Below are 15,984 nucleotides of genomic sequence, written 5' to 3'. Positions count from 1 at the left end.
GTAGGAGACCAAAGAGAGAATATTCGTCACCGTTAAAGTGAACATATCAAGGATAAAATCAAAAGGAAGAATATCTGTCATCGGTTAAGATGAACATATTAAGGATAGACTGCCTGGGGGAAAGAAAAAACGAATCCGCTGAAAAAAAGCAGAGAAGTAAATTACCTTTTACCGATTACTGGGTAAATTAACACAGGTAAAGTACTCAACATTAAGAAGGATATTACCAGTTACTAGATAATAAACTCTTGGAGACCAAAATATCTATCTAGGTAAGAAATGGGAAGAAACGGTCAAACAAGACTCAACCAAATGAGGACATAACTCAATGGGAGTGGTTCCATCCAGATAATGAACTAGGGAGGAAACATAAATAACAATCATCCATGAGGAAATAACTCAGTGGGGAAGAAGAAAGGATAAACTCTTTCTGCTTAAGGGGCTCACACTCTACATTGAAGGAGGACAGACACACCAAACCTTCAAGGGAAAATGATGTTACCAAAGCAGAGGATCATAAAAATTGGTCGAATGTGTAAAATGCACAATGAAATATATGATGTTATGTTTATGCATGTATTTGCATGAGTATGTATATAATTATGCTGACTAATGAGCACAGAGAATACAAACATGAAGATTTGAATCATCACAACTAGATACTCGGCTAATCCCAACAGGATGGGAACACCAACTAGAGAACCTGCTAGGGATGAAAATAAATTATCGAGGATATAAATCCTGACTCAAATATATTCAATTCCCTAGGGATGGAACACAACCAAGTGCTCAAGGAAGATTGGGGAGATCACAATCCAAATTCAATGCTCAACTCTGGTTAGGGAAGGGCATGGGGAACATGCGTCTGATCAAAAACTGCTGAAGACTCAGCGCTCAGAAGAAAAGAAGAATACATATATATATATATATCCATAACAATCAAAGGGATTGAAACAAATCCAACTCAAAACTCAATTCTCAAAAGAGGAGGAACATCTGCTAGGGGATAAGCCAATATTGACATAGATCTTACATAAAGCTCAAACTCTCTAGGAGAGGAGAAAATACGGCTTGGCAACTTTGTCAGGGACGAAGGTACTGTTGAGGAAATCAATCAACATGCTGAGGATAAGAGTGATTTGCTGAGGATCCATATCTTCAAGCTGAGGGATATATATATATATATATATATATATATATATATATATATATATATATATATATATATATATATATATATATATATATATATATATATATATATATATATATATATATATATATATATATATATATATATATATATATATATATATATATATATATATATATATATACTTCAAAGCAACAAGTCAACGATGTGGGAAATTTTAGGTAAACACCATATCAAATGGGAGACAACCCTACAGGGGACAACTACATCAAATACTACTCAGAATCAAACATTATCTAAAATGAGGAGATCTTTCATCAAAATAGGAAACTCCGCGGGGAATCCAAGTCACAACAAGAGATAAAACTCTGAGTGGGGAACTAGACAAATCTACCGGGGATTCCAACAAAAATCAACTCTGTGAGGGATCTCACTAAGGGTTCAAAATCCACCAAGATAAATCAAAGGCCCCACGAGGATGTAAATCAACAATAAATTCCTCAAAGGGAGAAAACAACAGTCACAAGACTCTTCTTGGATATTGAGAAATAAACCAATTCCAAGGTACCAAATATTAACCGGATCTGCAGAGTCAAACATGGGAAACACTGTCACGGCTATGCAACAACCTAATAAAGGTTTTATTGAAGATCCAAGGTTCATTCACCAATGCAAACTGAGGGCGAAAATCATGAAAGCCTCAGCTGGGGAAGGATAAACTACAAAGAGAACAACACATCAGCTCTACCGGGAATAAATGATAAACTGCTTGGGGAGCAACTTGTCAACCATGCTGGCGATGAACGACAAACTGTTGAGGAGATAAAAATCTCCAACAACTGCTTGGAATACAACAATGCTTCACACATCAAGACACTACCTTTAATAGCTTTTTGAGCTCCGTATTCAATATCATACTCAGATAACAATATCTGCCAACGGGCAATCCTCCCAATTAAAGTAGGCTTCTCAAAAATGTACTTGATTGGATCCATCTTGGATATCAACCATGTAGTATGATTCAACACATACTGGCGCAGATGCTTAGCAGCCCAAGCCAATGCATAACATGTCTTCTCAAGCATAGAATACCGAGTCTCACAATCGGTGAACTTCTTACTGAGGTAGTAAATTGCATACTCTTTCTTACCAGATTCATTCTTGCTAACCAATAACACATTCCATACTCTCTTCAAGCACAACCAAATACATGACCAATGGTCTTCCTTCAACAGGTGGAGACAGAATCAGAGACTCAAGCAGATATTCTTTGATACTGTCAAAAGCTTTCTGGCAATCCTCGGTCCAATAAAAAGACTGATATTTCCGAAGGAGCTTGACTATAGGCGCGCATGTGCTATTCATATGCAATATAAATCTTGAGATATAGTTCAAGCGACCGAGAAACCTCTGACTTGCTTCTTAGTTTTAGGCCCAAGCTTCTCTTGTATTGCTTTGACCTTGGCAGAATCAACCTCAATACCCTTCTCACTGACAATAAAGCCCAACAAGTTACCAGTGTGAACACCAAATATACACTTATTTGGATTCAAGCGGAGTTTATATTTCCTCAAACGCTGGAATAACTTCAATAAATGCTCAACATGCTCTTCTTCAGTCCTTGATTTATCAATCATATCATTAACTTAGACCTCAATCTCTTTATGCATCATATCATGGAAAAAGGTGGTCATAGCTCTCTGGTACATCGCACCATCATTCTTTAAATCGAAAGGAATCACTCGATAATAAAATGTTCCCCAGGGCGTAATGAATATGTTTTTCTCCATATCTTCAGGTGCCATTTTGATTTGATTATAACCGGAAAATTAGTCCAAAAATTAGAAGAGTTTGAATTTAGTTGTATTGTCTACCAACATATCAATGTGTGGCAGAGGAAAATCATCTTTCAGATTGGCTATATTCAAATCTCTATAATTAACTGTTCAATAATCTTCCACCTCCAGACCACGAATGACGCTGTCATACCCCAAAATTTACCCGTTAATCTTTCAAGACATTCTTCAAGGCACTCCAACTCATTGTTCAAGACATTGATCTTAAAGGAACAAAGACCCAGCTCACAGGTGGCCAAATCCAGGAAATGACTCAAACTGGCATGCTCGCTAGGCGAGCAAATCCTTCGCCTAGCGAACCCCTCGCTACACCACTCGCCTAGCGAAGCTTGCGAACACCAGAAATTCTGGGCTTCATTCTGAGCCCATTAGGTCACAAAAATCATTATAAATACCAAGACCTCATTCAGAAAAAGGAGAAGGAAAAGAGGACGGAAAAACAGACAGAAAGGAGGAACAGCAAACCTTGGAGGCTAACCAAGAGAATTCAGAGCAACCCTAAAGGCAACCCTAAAGGAAACCCTGAAGGAAACTCATCTGCACAAAGGTTACCTCCGCCCAACTCAATCCGACACCAACCCTAAGAGTGATCTGCCAATTCAACGTTGCAATTCAATTGCAAACAGGTTTGCACTACCATTACCGCTTTATGCTCTCAATTTACATGTGATATTATGATTGAATTTATAAATATGTCTTAGATTTTGCATGTGGATTTAAGTATGCATGGATATCGTGAATGTTTAACCATGTAATTTCTGTAATGGATGCCATAGGGTTTGGAGCTTTCTGGAATTGTACTGTTATCAAAACCAGAACCCGCAGCCGCTCGCTAGCACATCGCTAAGCGAGCATGTAGCGAGCATTCGCTAAGCCTTCGCTAGGCGAGGTAGGAGCGAACGTGACAGTCGCTGATTTTTCTGTTCTGTTCTATGCTTATCTGATCTGTTTTATTCTAACCATGTGTTATTTTGCCTGACATTCCTACCGCTGTGTTTCTTTTGTGGTGCAATTCTCGATTGCACCCTGATTTGGTATTCTGACCTGTTTGCTGAATTTTGTAAGGGTTCACATACTCCCGGAAAAGGTAGCTTGCTAGGTATCCCACTTTATTTGTGGGATACCCTTTTGGAGATTCATCCTAATTACCTAACTGATTGTAAAATATTGCCTTTGAATATGTGATCTTGGCCCTCTCTTTGTTGCCTTATGGTATTACGGTATTACGGTCATGTCCCGCGAATGTGGGGATACACTTAGCAAAGACCATTCGGTTAAATCATCATGTCCCTACAAGATAAATCATAGTCCCTCGGATGTTGCCTTCGAATATATGATTTTGTCCCTCGATGGCCCTTCGTTGTAGCCTACGGTTAAATGATGATCGTCCCTTCGAATGCTAAGGTATCCTTACAAATCTTGCCTTCAATGCCCAATCGATGACCCTACGATGTCCCTTTTCATCCAAAGGATAAGACTACTTACTTCTCAATAGTAAGGACAGTTTTACCCTCCTAAGGATAGGAAATGCCCCTAAAGACCTTGGGTAGGTATAACTCTTAAATGCTTACTCACAACTTAAAATACTTTTCACACCTCACACCTTTCAAAACATCTTTTAGAAAATCACCACTTGGTATACATTCATACTAGAATCATTACCGAGTTATATTTTTCTAAACAACTTTCAAAACTAAACGAGGTAACCACTTTGTATACATTCATACAAGAATCATTACAAAGTTAAATTCTCCTTTCAAAACATTTTCTAAACATTTCTCAAACACTTTTTCAAACAAGAAAAACATAAGTGATTAAGCAATTAAGAGCCCATGGATAACCATGGATACAAAGGGTGCTAACACCTTCCCTTTGTATAATGTACCTCCCGAACATTTGCTTCCGCGACATTTGCTTTCCAAAGCAAAAACACACAAAGTCAGTTCACCGTATGACAGAACTGGCGACTCTGCTCATGGGTATGCAAGAGTCGCCACCGACTTTTCTTTTATCCAATAAGGAAAGGTGGAAAAGAACAGGAAAGACCTTGATTAGATTTTGGGTTCGGGAGGTACATTATACAAAGGGAAGGTCTTGCTGTTCCTCCTTTCTGTCTGTTTTTCCGTCCTCTTTTCCTTCCCCTTTTTCTGAATGAGGTCTTGGTATTTATAATGATTTTTGTGACCTAATGGGCTCAGAATGAAGCCCAGAATTTCTGGTGTTCGCAAGCTTCGCTAGGCGAGTGGTGTAGCGAGGGGTTCGCTAGGCGAAGGATTTGCTCGCCTAGCGAGCATGCCAGTTTGAGTCATTTCCTGGATTTGGCCACCTGTGAGCTGGGTCTTTGTTCCTTTAAGATCAATGTCTTGAACAATGAGTTGGAGTGCCTTGAAGAATGTCTTGAAAGATTAACGGGCAAATTTTGGGGTATGACATTAACACACATACAGACTTTTCCATCCTTCTCAGGAACAAGCACAATATTGTCCATCCATTGCGGATACTTGGAGGTCACAAGGAAACCAACACCAGTTTGCTTCTGCACTTCCTCCTTAATCTTCACTGCCATATCAGGATGAGTTCTTCTCAACTTCTGCTTAACTAGCGGACATTTAGACTTCAAAGGAAATCTATGCTCCACAATATCGGTATTAAGACCTGGCATGTCTTGATAAGACCAAGCAAACACATCAGAGTATTCTCAGAGAAGATCAACCAACCCCTTCTTAACCTCTGGACAAAGCTGCGACCCTATCTTGACTTCCTTGACATCATCTTCGGAACCCAAGTTGACTAATTCAATTTGCTCTTAAAATGGATGAATGACTCTTTCCTCATGCTCAAGCAAATAGGGTAACTTATCAGGCACTTATTCATCATCGTTCTCTTCCTCAGCTTCAAACACAGGGAAATTGAAGTTTGGAGGGGGAGTAGGATCATTATGTTCAATGGGTTTGAGAGCCAACCTGCATAATGATTTGATATTTTGATTTTAGCAAAATGAAGTGCACACAAATATTATGCAGATATGGGAAAGTTCAGATGGGTTTGAGAGCCAACCTGCATTGACCAAGTTCTTCAAAGCATAGGGATGTTGCCTACTCTAGGTCCAAAAGTTCAGATCAAGTCAAGGGAAGAGGTCCAACATCCCACCAACATATTTTTTAGGGTTTTGTTGTTATTAGGTATTTTAAGGTCCTAAGACCATAAATAAAACAAAATCACAAGCACACAATATATACAAGCACAAGATATGGCTCAAGTGAGCAAAGTGAAGATGACTGAAACATAAACAAATTGCACGAAATGTAAATGGCAATGAATGATAAAGGTACTAAAATTTAAATTGCATTAAGTAAATGATATTGAAAGTAAAGCAATACAAAAGAGATGTTAGTCAAATGTTAGTGGAGGAAACAATTATTTAATTTATTCTTTGGAGAACACTCAACCATCCACTCACAAGCCTGAAGACATGAACCAAGACATGATTCATGAGAAGGGCAATATTTAGCTCTATGTTAGGCAATCGTAATTGGACTTATGTAGAATTCACAATTATCTGAGGTCGGGCAATAAAAATATTGGTGTTAATGTATGCTAGAGACATCCAAACTCATAAAGCATACCAAACACAAAAATAAAGTGGGATTGACCTATCTCAATCAAGCTCATGTTGATTCATCTGACACAAGGTCATTGATGAATCAACTGACATTTGAATATTTGAGAAGTCATTGGTCAATGAGGGATTAGGGAAGAAGATGGATAAAGATGAAGAGATTAAGTGAAGTAGAAAATTAAATCCAAAATTGATCAAGGGAAGAATTTCATCTGATCAATACTATCTATTCATTTTGAGGGATGAAGTTTACACTTCATCAACCCCCTAAATTCAATAGTATTGATCAAATGAAAGTTCAAATTAACCATGATTAAGGCCAAACAAAATATGAAACAACATAAGGTCAACCAAATAGCTCCACATTATTTTTAAATAATTAACCAATTAAAAACAATTTAAAAATGAATGAAAATGCATTTTAAAAGGGGAAAACCCCAAATCCCTTCAAATCACCAAATAAATGGCCAAGGGATTTATCCTAGGTCAAACAAGGTCAAAGGACCTTATACAAAAAATTGGGAATTTTTGGAAAGTTAGAAGTATTTAAAATTAATTAAAAACAAGTCAAAAAACATTAAACTCACAAAAAATATCAAATCTAATTCAAAATATGGAAGAGGAAATTATTTAAAGATTTTTGGTGAAAGTCTCATATTTTTGGATTAAAATTGAAATTATTATGAATTTAAAAAGAAAAGGCTATTTAAAATATTAAAATGGAAAATCAATTAATCAGAAAAAATGAGGGCCATCAGATCTCCCTCTTTAGTTGAGGTGGCAGATCTGATGGCCACACACATGAGGCTTATGGTGGACCAAAGTCAATGCATGGCAAACAGGGTAATCAAAACCAAGGGCTAAGATTAGAAGCTATGTACCAGATCAGATGGCCTGGGTCATTCTAGGGCACCATCAAAGCTCTAACTCTGATCATCTTCTCCGGTGACCCTCACCAGACTGGTCCAACCAAAAGCTTCATAAAAATGAAAGATCCACACATGGTTTTAAAGAGAAAATCACGAGGAACACGAATCTGACCTCCATTTCTTCCAATTCTCACTATATAAAAAGATACGTGGAATTGAAAAATGAGGTATGCAAACTGAGTTGCTTCAATTTAACCTCAAAGCAACTCAATCTTGTTGCCTACATTGGTAGGACTTCAGCCAACCACAAATCAAGCAAAATTATGGATAAATAAGAGGGAATCGAAGAAGGAAAGATTCTAAAATTCTACCTTTGGGTTGTAGTGATTTGGCTTGATCTTAATACAATTCTCTTTGGCTTTGCTTCCTTTAGCTTGCAAGAGATGATTTGAGCACAAATGGCTTTGAATCCTTGGAGTTTTAGCTCAAAAACAAAAAGAGAACTAAAACTCGATTTCAATTGAAACCTTCAAGGTATTCTTTCAATGTCAGTTTGGGATTGATGATCAAAGCTTAGGCAAGGTTCCTCCTCAATTTTGAGGCCAATGAGTTCATTATATAGACAATGCAAAGTGATATTCACACCATTTGAAATTGAATCCAAAAATAGCAACTCATGTGCATGGGTGCATGGGCATGCATTTAAGCCTAAATAATTATTGCAACAGGTATAAATTCGTGCACAATTGATGCTGAGATCAGTTCATGAAGCCATGCAATGTTGGTTGAAATTTGAGTTCAAAAGTTTCCAAATAGGGATATTCAAAATAACCATGTGCAAGTCCCTCAATTTTGATTCAAATGCCATGATCTTGGACTCTTTGGAAACTAGCATGAAGGGGAACAATTTTCTATTGAAATGTTTTCCATTTGGAGCTTAGATCATGATGAATTTTGGTGTGGAAGTTGGAGGAATCAAACATACTTGAAAAGTTTCTAAGTTAGAAGTCAAATGACCCCTTTTTCCATCTTGAATAAAGTTTGCTATGAGCTTCAAATACTTTGGTTCCTTCTTAAAAGATGTATCTCTTTTAATCCTCTTCAATTTGGTAACAAATTTGACACCATTTGAGTCTTTCATGAAGGAGTTATAGATTTTAGAAGTTGAGGAAATTTCTTGTTCAATGATGATGACCTCAAATGACCTATAATGTTTCCTCTTAGTACATGCATTTTCAAGTGGAATTTGACAGTTATCAAAGAAGAAAAATTGGATAAGGCATCTTTAAATTGATCATGAAACTTGTATGATCTTCATATCGCAAAAATTGATCAAGTTATGGTTCTTAGAAGTTGACCTTCTATCTAGGGCACAAACAAAATGACATATAATCTTTAACCATAAAAGTAGACTTTCGAAGAAAAATTAGTTCTTGATGCCAACATGAAAGTTATTTGTAATGTCATGAAGAGTAACTTTGATCTTGGAATTATTTTCATATGATAAAAATTGTAGGAGATAGGGTCTAAGGAACCCTAGATTTGACTAGTTGACTTCTCTGGTCAACCTCTTTGAACCGACTTGCAAACTTGAAGTTCTTTTTCTCTTTGGGGATCATGGAGGATAATATATGCTTATGATTAATTAAAATAGAATAACCCTTTATGTATTTGACCAATTGGTTGAAGAAACTTGCTAAGGAAGGCACACAAGATACTCAGATGAATTAACTTCCAAAACAAACAAGCTTCAAACTCTTGATGAATTCTTGATCAAAATGTCAAATAAAGAACATGGGGATCCATATATAATTCTAAGAACCAATGTAAACCTTTGATAACTTGATCCTTTTCACTAAGGGTCTCAAACCCTTGATGTGAGCTTGATGAGGCACAAGTGGATGCACACACTACCTACAAAAAAAATGAAGCTACACTAGACATATTTTTGGTATTTTAGTTAGTAACTAAAGAAAAAAAGTATGATACAATCACAAATGTGCTTGCTGATCTCTCCCAATACAAACCTAATGAATGAGGGGTGAGGAGGATACCAAGGTGTAATCTTAAAGCTAAGGCAAATGATGAGATGGCATGAGGGATCTTAGGGTCAAAACCGGGGTCTTACAATAATCTAGAAAATTGATTCTCACATCGAGACATATTCAAGATTTCAAATATTTTGGATGATCTAACCCATCTTAATCAAAGTAACCTTGACATTTATACACATTTCACCTAATACGAGGTGCATGTTCTATATTAGTAAGGTGCGATGGGATAAATGTAATATCTAAAATGCTAAAACATTAGATCTAACTTAACTAAACTATTTATAATAAGATTATATATGTTTAGAAGGAAGAGTTGGGAAAAATTCATGTGATAGATTAGAATAAGAAGTTATTCACCCAACTAAAATCATATCGAGAGTTTTATTAGATACATTTGGAAGAAGCTCCTACCTAAATAACTGAGTCTTGTGTAATTATTCTAATACTGACTTAAAACATAGTGGAATATGGATCTTGAGCCACTAGAGAATCTTCAAACATGATTTTCTGAATCAAATGGTGAGAGTCATTGGTTTGAGTAAAATAGTGGAATCATATTTAATTAAAGGTCTGGTGGAATATGTTTTAATGATATTTATATATACACATTTTTATGTAAATTACCATGTCAACAAACACCTCTAACAATATTTTACGATCAATCCTTGACAATGAAAATTTGTTTGGGACAAATTTTCTAGATTGACACCGAAACATGAGGATTTTCCTCAAACATGAGAAAAAGTTTATGTCTTAGAGACATTTATTCCTGAAGAATGGTTTCTTAGTTATGCTCAGAAGGCTAAAAGAGATCCTTATAAGAAGCATGTTGATGATACCAATGAAACCACCTACCTTACACTAGCTATCGTGAATTCTGAATTGCAAAAACAACATGAGAACATGGCATTGTTCGATATGAGTGAACAACTAAAGATTATCTATTAAGAGAAGGATGGGCATGAGAGGTTTGATGTTTCCAAATCCCTTTTTTCGAGGCAAGATGTATGGGGGAACCCTTGTAGATCCCTATGTACTCAAGATGATTAGGTATGTGGAAAACCTTAAAAGGTTGGATTTCCCCTAGGATAAGAGCTTACGACTAATTTGATCTTCCAACCGTTTCCAGAGAGCTTTAGTCGGTTTCTCCTTAATTTTAATATGAATCAAGAAAGTTTCCAGACCTAAACTTGTTGCTCGTGCTTTGAAGCCTAGTAAAGGTATAGCTAAGGAGAGAACTTGCTTTTACTGCAGTAAGAATGGACACTAGAAGAGAAATTGTCCAAAGCACGTGGAAGATAAGAAGAATTGAGTAAAGACTCTAACTTCAGGTATTTTTGTTATATGAATAAATTTATCTACTTCTGTATCATGTGTATTAGATACTGGATATGGTTATCACATTTGTACTAATGTGTTTGGGCAAAAAAAGGATAGAGAATTGGAAAAAGGTGAAGTTTATCTACGAGTTGGAAATGGAGCAAAAGTCGTTGCTTTAGCCGTAGAAACTTATGTATTACTTTAACAACACATGAAGTAAACTTATTTTGGACGAAAGAGCTCAAATGGACAAGAATGGTGTGTTTGAATTTTGAGATTGAATTTGCTAGAGATTAACTACGATTTTAACTACATATTAACTACAAGTTTTTATGGGTTCAAGTATTATATTGACCTTAACCATGTAGCATATAACATCAACATCTTTGCGACACTAGCATTGCTATATGTACGCACAGTCATCAAAATATTTCCACGTGCCACGCCACATCAGTTTAGGTTAATAGACGATGGCAGGAAGGATCAAAAGTGTGGATGAAAAATATTGGAAGGACTATTATTTGATGAATTTTTTTGGAATAATTAATATTATATTATATTTATAAGGACCCTAGACATATTTAACCCTTGTTACTATTGAGTTACAATAGGTTTTTCTTATAGAAAAAATACATAGAATATAATAACACTAATATATATAATAAGGAAAATTAAATTGTTTATGTATTAAAATGTTCTATATATATTAACATTTGATACATATGATCAAATATGTTTTAATGTAGAATTTTATTTGAATTTAAAAATTAAGTATCTAGAACTTTCAATAAGTGGAAACAAAATTATAATTTTAAAATATTTTTAAAAATAAATCTAAAAATATTTATATAAGGGAAATGTAATTTAATAATTGGGTAAAATTTTATTTTTTCAAATACAATTAAAATATATAAAATGAAAAAAAAGTTACTAATATCATTTATTTATTTTGAATATGTATACATCTATATATATATATATATATATATATATATATATATATATATATATATATATATATATATATATATATATATATATATATATATATATATATATATATATATATATATATATATATATATATATATATATATATATATATATATATATATATATATATATATAAACCATTAATATTATTGATATTAACAATTTTTGATACTTTTATTGACTATGTTATTTGTTCTCTTTCATTCCTTTATGTTATTTAAAAAAAATCAAATTCGTACAGGGATATAAAATAATATTTCATTTGGTAAGAAAAAAATTATTTTTTAAATTTATTGAATAATAAATAAATATGGTTAAATACAATGTTTAATCAATGAATATAGAATAACAAATACCGACAAAGTATAAAGAATTTTGGATCAATGATATGCAAGAAGAACTAGGATAGTTTATAAGAAATGAAGTATGAGACTTAGTTCCTAGGCCTAAAGGAATGAATGTTATTGGGACAAAATGGATCTACAAGAACAAATCTGACGAAAAAGGAATTGTGACCAGAAACAAGACTAGACTTGTTGCTCAAGGATACACTCAAATTGAAGGGGGTTGATTTTGATGAGCCTTTTGCTCCCGTTGCTCGCCTTGAGTCAATAAGACTACTTTTAGGAGTGACTTCTTTACTTAAATTTAAGTTATTTCAAATGTATGTGAAAAGTGTCTTCTTAAATGGTTACTTGAATGAAGAAGTCTATGTTGAACAACCCAAGAGATTCATAGATCCTGACTTTCCAAATCATGTTTACAAACTAAGGAAAGCTCTCTTTGGATTAAAGCAAGCACCTATGGCCTGGTATGAAAGGCTTACTAAGTTCCTTGTCAATAATGGATACAGAAAAGAAGGTACATACAAGACATTGTTTGTTAAAGAAGAGCATGGTAAACTCATGATAGCTCAAATATATGTTGATGACATTGTGTTTGGAGGGATGACGAACCAGATGGTCCAACCTTTTGTCAGGTAGATTCAATCTGAATTTGAAATGAGTATGGTAGGTGAATTGACTTATTTTCTTAGGCTCCAAGTCAAAAAAATGGATGACATTATCTTTATCTCTCAAAGCAAGTATGCTAAGAGTATAGTAAAGAAATTTGGCATAGAAAATGCTAGTCATAAAAGGACACATGCAACAACCCACTTGAAATTGACCAAAGATGAAAAAGGTGTAAATAAGTCTGTACAGGAGTATGATTGGTAGTTTGTTGTATCTTATAGCTAGCAGACCTGACATTACATTTGCTGTAGGAGTATGTGCAAGGTATCAGTCTAAACCCAAAATGAGTCATATTACTCAAGTAAAAAGGATCCTGAAGTATATCAATGGAACTAGTGACCATGGAATGTTGTATTCTCATAATGCAAATCCCTTACTTATAGGATATTGTGATGCAGATTGGGTATGCAGTGTTGATGATAGGAAGAGCACTTATGGAGGATGTTTCTTCTTGGGAAATAGTCTTATATCTTGGTTCATCAAGAAGGAAAATAGCGTGTCTTTATCTACAACCGAGGTTTAATATATTGCAGCAGGAAGTAGTTGTTCTCAATTAATTTGGATGAAACAAATGTTAGAAGAATACAATGTCCAACAAGATGTCATGACATTGTATTGTGACAACCTAAGTGATATTAACATTTCCAAGAATTCTATTCAGCACAGCAGAACTAAACATATTAATATTTGTCATTATTTTATTAGGGATCTTGTTGAAGACAAAATTGTTACTCTTGAGCATGTAACCACTAATAAGCAACTGGAAGATATCTTTACTAAAGCCTTAGATGCAAATCAGTTTGAAAAATTAAGGGGCGAATTGGGCATTTGCATGCTTGAAGAATTATAGCAATTACTGATATAGAGATATGGAAATCAATTTTTTTCTTCCATCCACTTAATGGTGCACAAAACTCAAGGAATATCATTACAACTTTTCCTTATTTTCCCAACGCATCATCCTAGCTATTCTATAAACATCATTCACGCCACCTTCTTTATTCTCTCTCTCAAACTTACTCTCAGCCACTCTCATCTCTCTATCTTCTATTTGAAATCCATACCTAAAATCTCCAAAATCTCCCAACCTTTTGTCTCAACTCCTAGCAAACACACCAAGGAGCAATTGAATCCTAAAAATATTGGTACTACGATAGATCTCTTTGATGTTATTACTGATGTCGTTCCCCTCTCGATAGTTCTTGTTCATGCAACCCTGATAAGAAGGCCAAAACATCTGCTTCAAGGAAGGGCAAACCCTCTAAAGTAAGTACATCTTCCTCACCATCCATGACTGCTAAAAATGTAAAATTTCTTGAACCCTCTACTGCTGTAAAGAAACCCCATTCTATGACTAGTATGTATCTTGATCCCATTAGTGTTGAATCTAACGTTGGTGTTTCTAAAGATGGTCATGTTATGCCAAATGTTATGGAATATGTTGAAGCCTCTGAAACCAGTAATAGATCTAGTATTGTTACTACTTTGAGTAAATTCAGCAAGATCGTTGTGGACAGAGACGACATAGACAGGAATATTTATGTGTTGATCTCTCAAGTGTTAGGTATTGAACCCAAGACTAATGTCGTGCCGGATGTCTCCACATCCTTGGCCCAACCTGATAACACTACTGAAACCCCCTGAATATATCTGATGTGAATGTATTTACTCTGTCTTATGAAAAATTGAAAGACAAAGAGGCGTCTGAAGGGATGACTGGTGATCTGGCTGACAAAGATGAAAAATATGTTGAGAAAAAGGATCAATCCATTGTCATAGTAAATATAGAGGATATGGACTCTGATGATGTACCCATCGGTCAAAGACTTGCTCCGGGAATAGCTAAAAGATTGAAAAACAGAAAAGGTCAAGCTATTGAATCGTCTAGCACGCCCTCCAAATCACTCATGAAAAGAGCCAGTGTTAGCCCTACAAAAAGATGGAGCAAGGTTGTTACTCCTGTTTCTAAGAAGAAATCCCTTAAGAGGAAGGAACTCTCTTCTGAGTCTAGTGATTCTGACCAACATGTCGAACACAATGTTCTGGACATTGTGTCTACTTTCAGAAAGCAAGCATCTGGGAAGAAGATTCCAGAAAATATTCCTGACGTTCCAATTGACAATATTTCCTTTCACTCTGTGGAGAATGTTGAAAAATAGAAATTTGTTTATCAAAGAAGATTAACATTGGAAAGGGAACTGGGCAAATATTCTTTTGAACGCAAATAAGTGATGTGTCTAATTAAAGAGGATGGATTAATGAAAACGGTAATTGGATTAGGAAAGTGTTATGAAATGCTTGTTAAAGAGTTTATTCTGAACATCTCTAAGGAATGTGATAACAAGTGGAGCAAGGAGTTTAGAAAAGTGTATGTTAGAGGAAGATGTGTGGATTTTTCTCCTGAAATAATAAATAGGTTTTTGGGTAGAAATGAAGAAGAACAAGTTGAAGTAGAAGCATCTGACAATGTTATCTGCAGAGAGATTACTGCTAAACAAGTAAAGGAATGGCCTAGGAAAGGGAAGTTGTCTGCAAGTGCCTTGAGTGTGAAGTATGTTGTACTTCACAGAATTGGAGTTGCTAATTGGGTTCCAACCAATCACACTTCCAACATTGCTACAGGACTAGCTAAGTATATTTATATTGTAAGGACCAAGTCAAGTTTTGACTTTGGATACTATGTCTTTGATCAAACTATGAAGCATGATGCCTCTTATGCTGTGAAGATGTCAATAGCTTTTCCCTCATTGATATATGGTGTTATTCTGAGTCAATACCCAAGTATCTTAATCAGTTCTAACAGTATCTGCAAAAGGGACCCTCCTCTCTCGTTACATTATAGGTTGTTCACTGGGAAACATGTTCCAGACATTGTCTTGACATCTAGACAAACATCTTTCAGGCCTACTACTAGAACATGCATCCTTGTTGAGCTAAAAGATACCTGTAAGTCCTTGGATGAAACTATCAAAAGTTGTACTGGGAGGAAAATCAAGATTGAAATGTTGATAAAAGCCTTGTCTAAAGAAGAAGGAAGCTTGAAAGGTGATGGAACGGGTGAAAAAGAGGCAAATAAAGAAGATTCTGATGCAAGTAATGAGGACTAA

At 35.2% G+C, this 15,984-nt stretch overlaps 1 protein-coding gene across 1 annotated transcript; it reads left to right on the top strand.

Moving 5' to 3' along the window:
• The first annotated feature begins 15,108 nt into the window (after nt 1–15,108).
• Nucleotides 15,109–15,984, top strand: LOC127097557 (uncharacterized). Its single transcript, XM_051036052.1, has one exon. It carries the CDS (start codon nt 15,109–15,111, stop codon nt 15,982–15,984), a length of 876 nt encoding a protein of 291 aa, XP_050892009.1.

This window comes from Lathyrus oleraceus, chromosome 1 (assembly GCF_024323335.1).
Source record: "Lathyrus oleraceus cultivar Zhongwan6 chromosome 1, CAAS_Psat_ZW6_1.0, whole genome shotgun sequence".
NCBI classification, from domain to species: domain Eukaryota; kingdom Viridiplantae; phylum Streptophyta; class Magnoliopsida; order Fabales; family Fabaceae; genus Lathyrus; species Lathyrus oleraceus.
The sequence above is the reverse complement of the archived record's forward strand: the minus strand, read 5'-3'. Positions and strand labels throughout refer to the sequence as shown.

Bases quoted from the DNA above. Each gene is read 5' to 3' on its own strand.
- LOC127097557 (XM_051036052.1), top strand. From the start codon at position 15,109: ATGTGTCTAATTAAAGAGGATGGATTAATGAAAACGGTAATTGGATTA.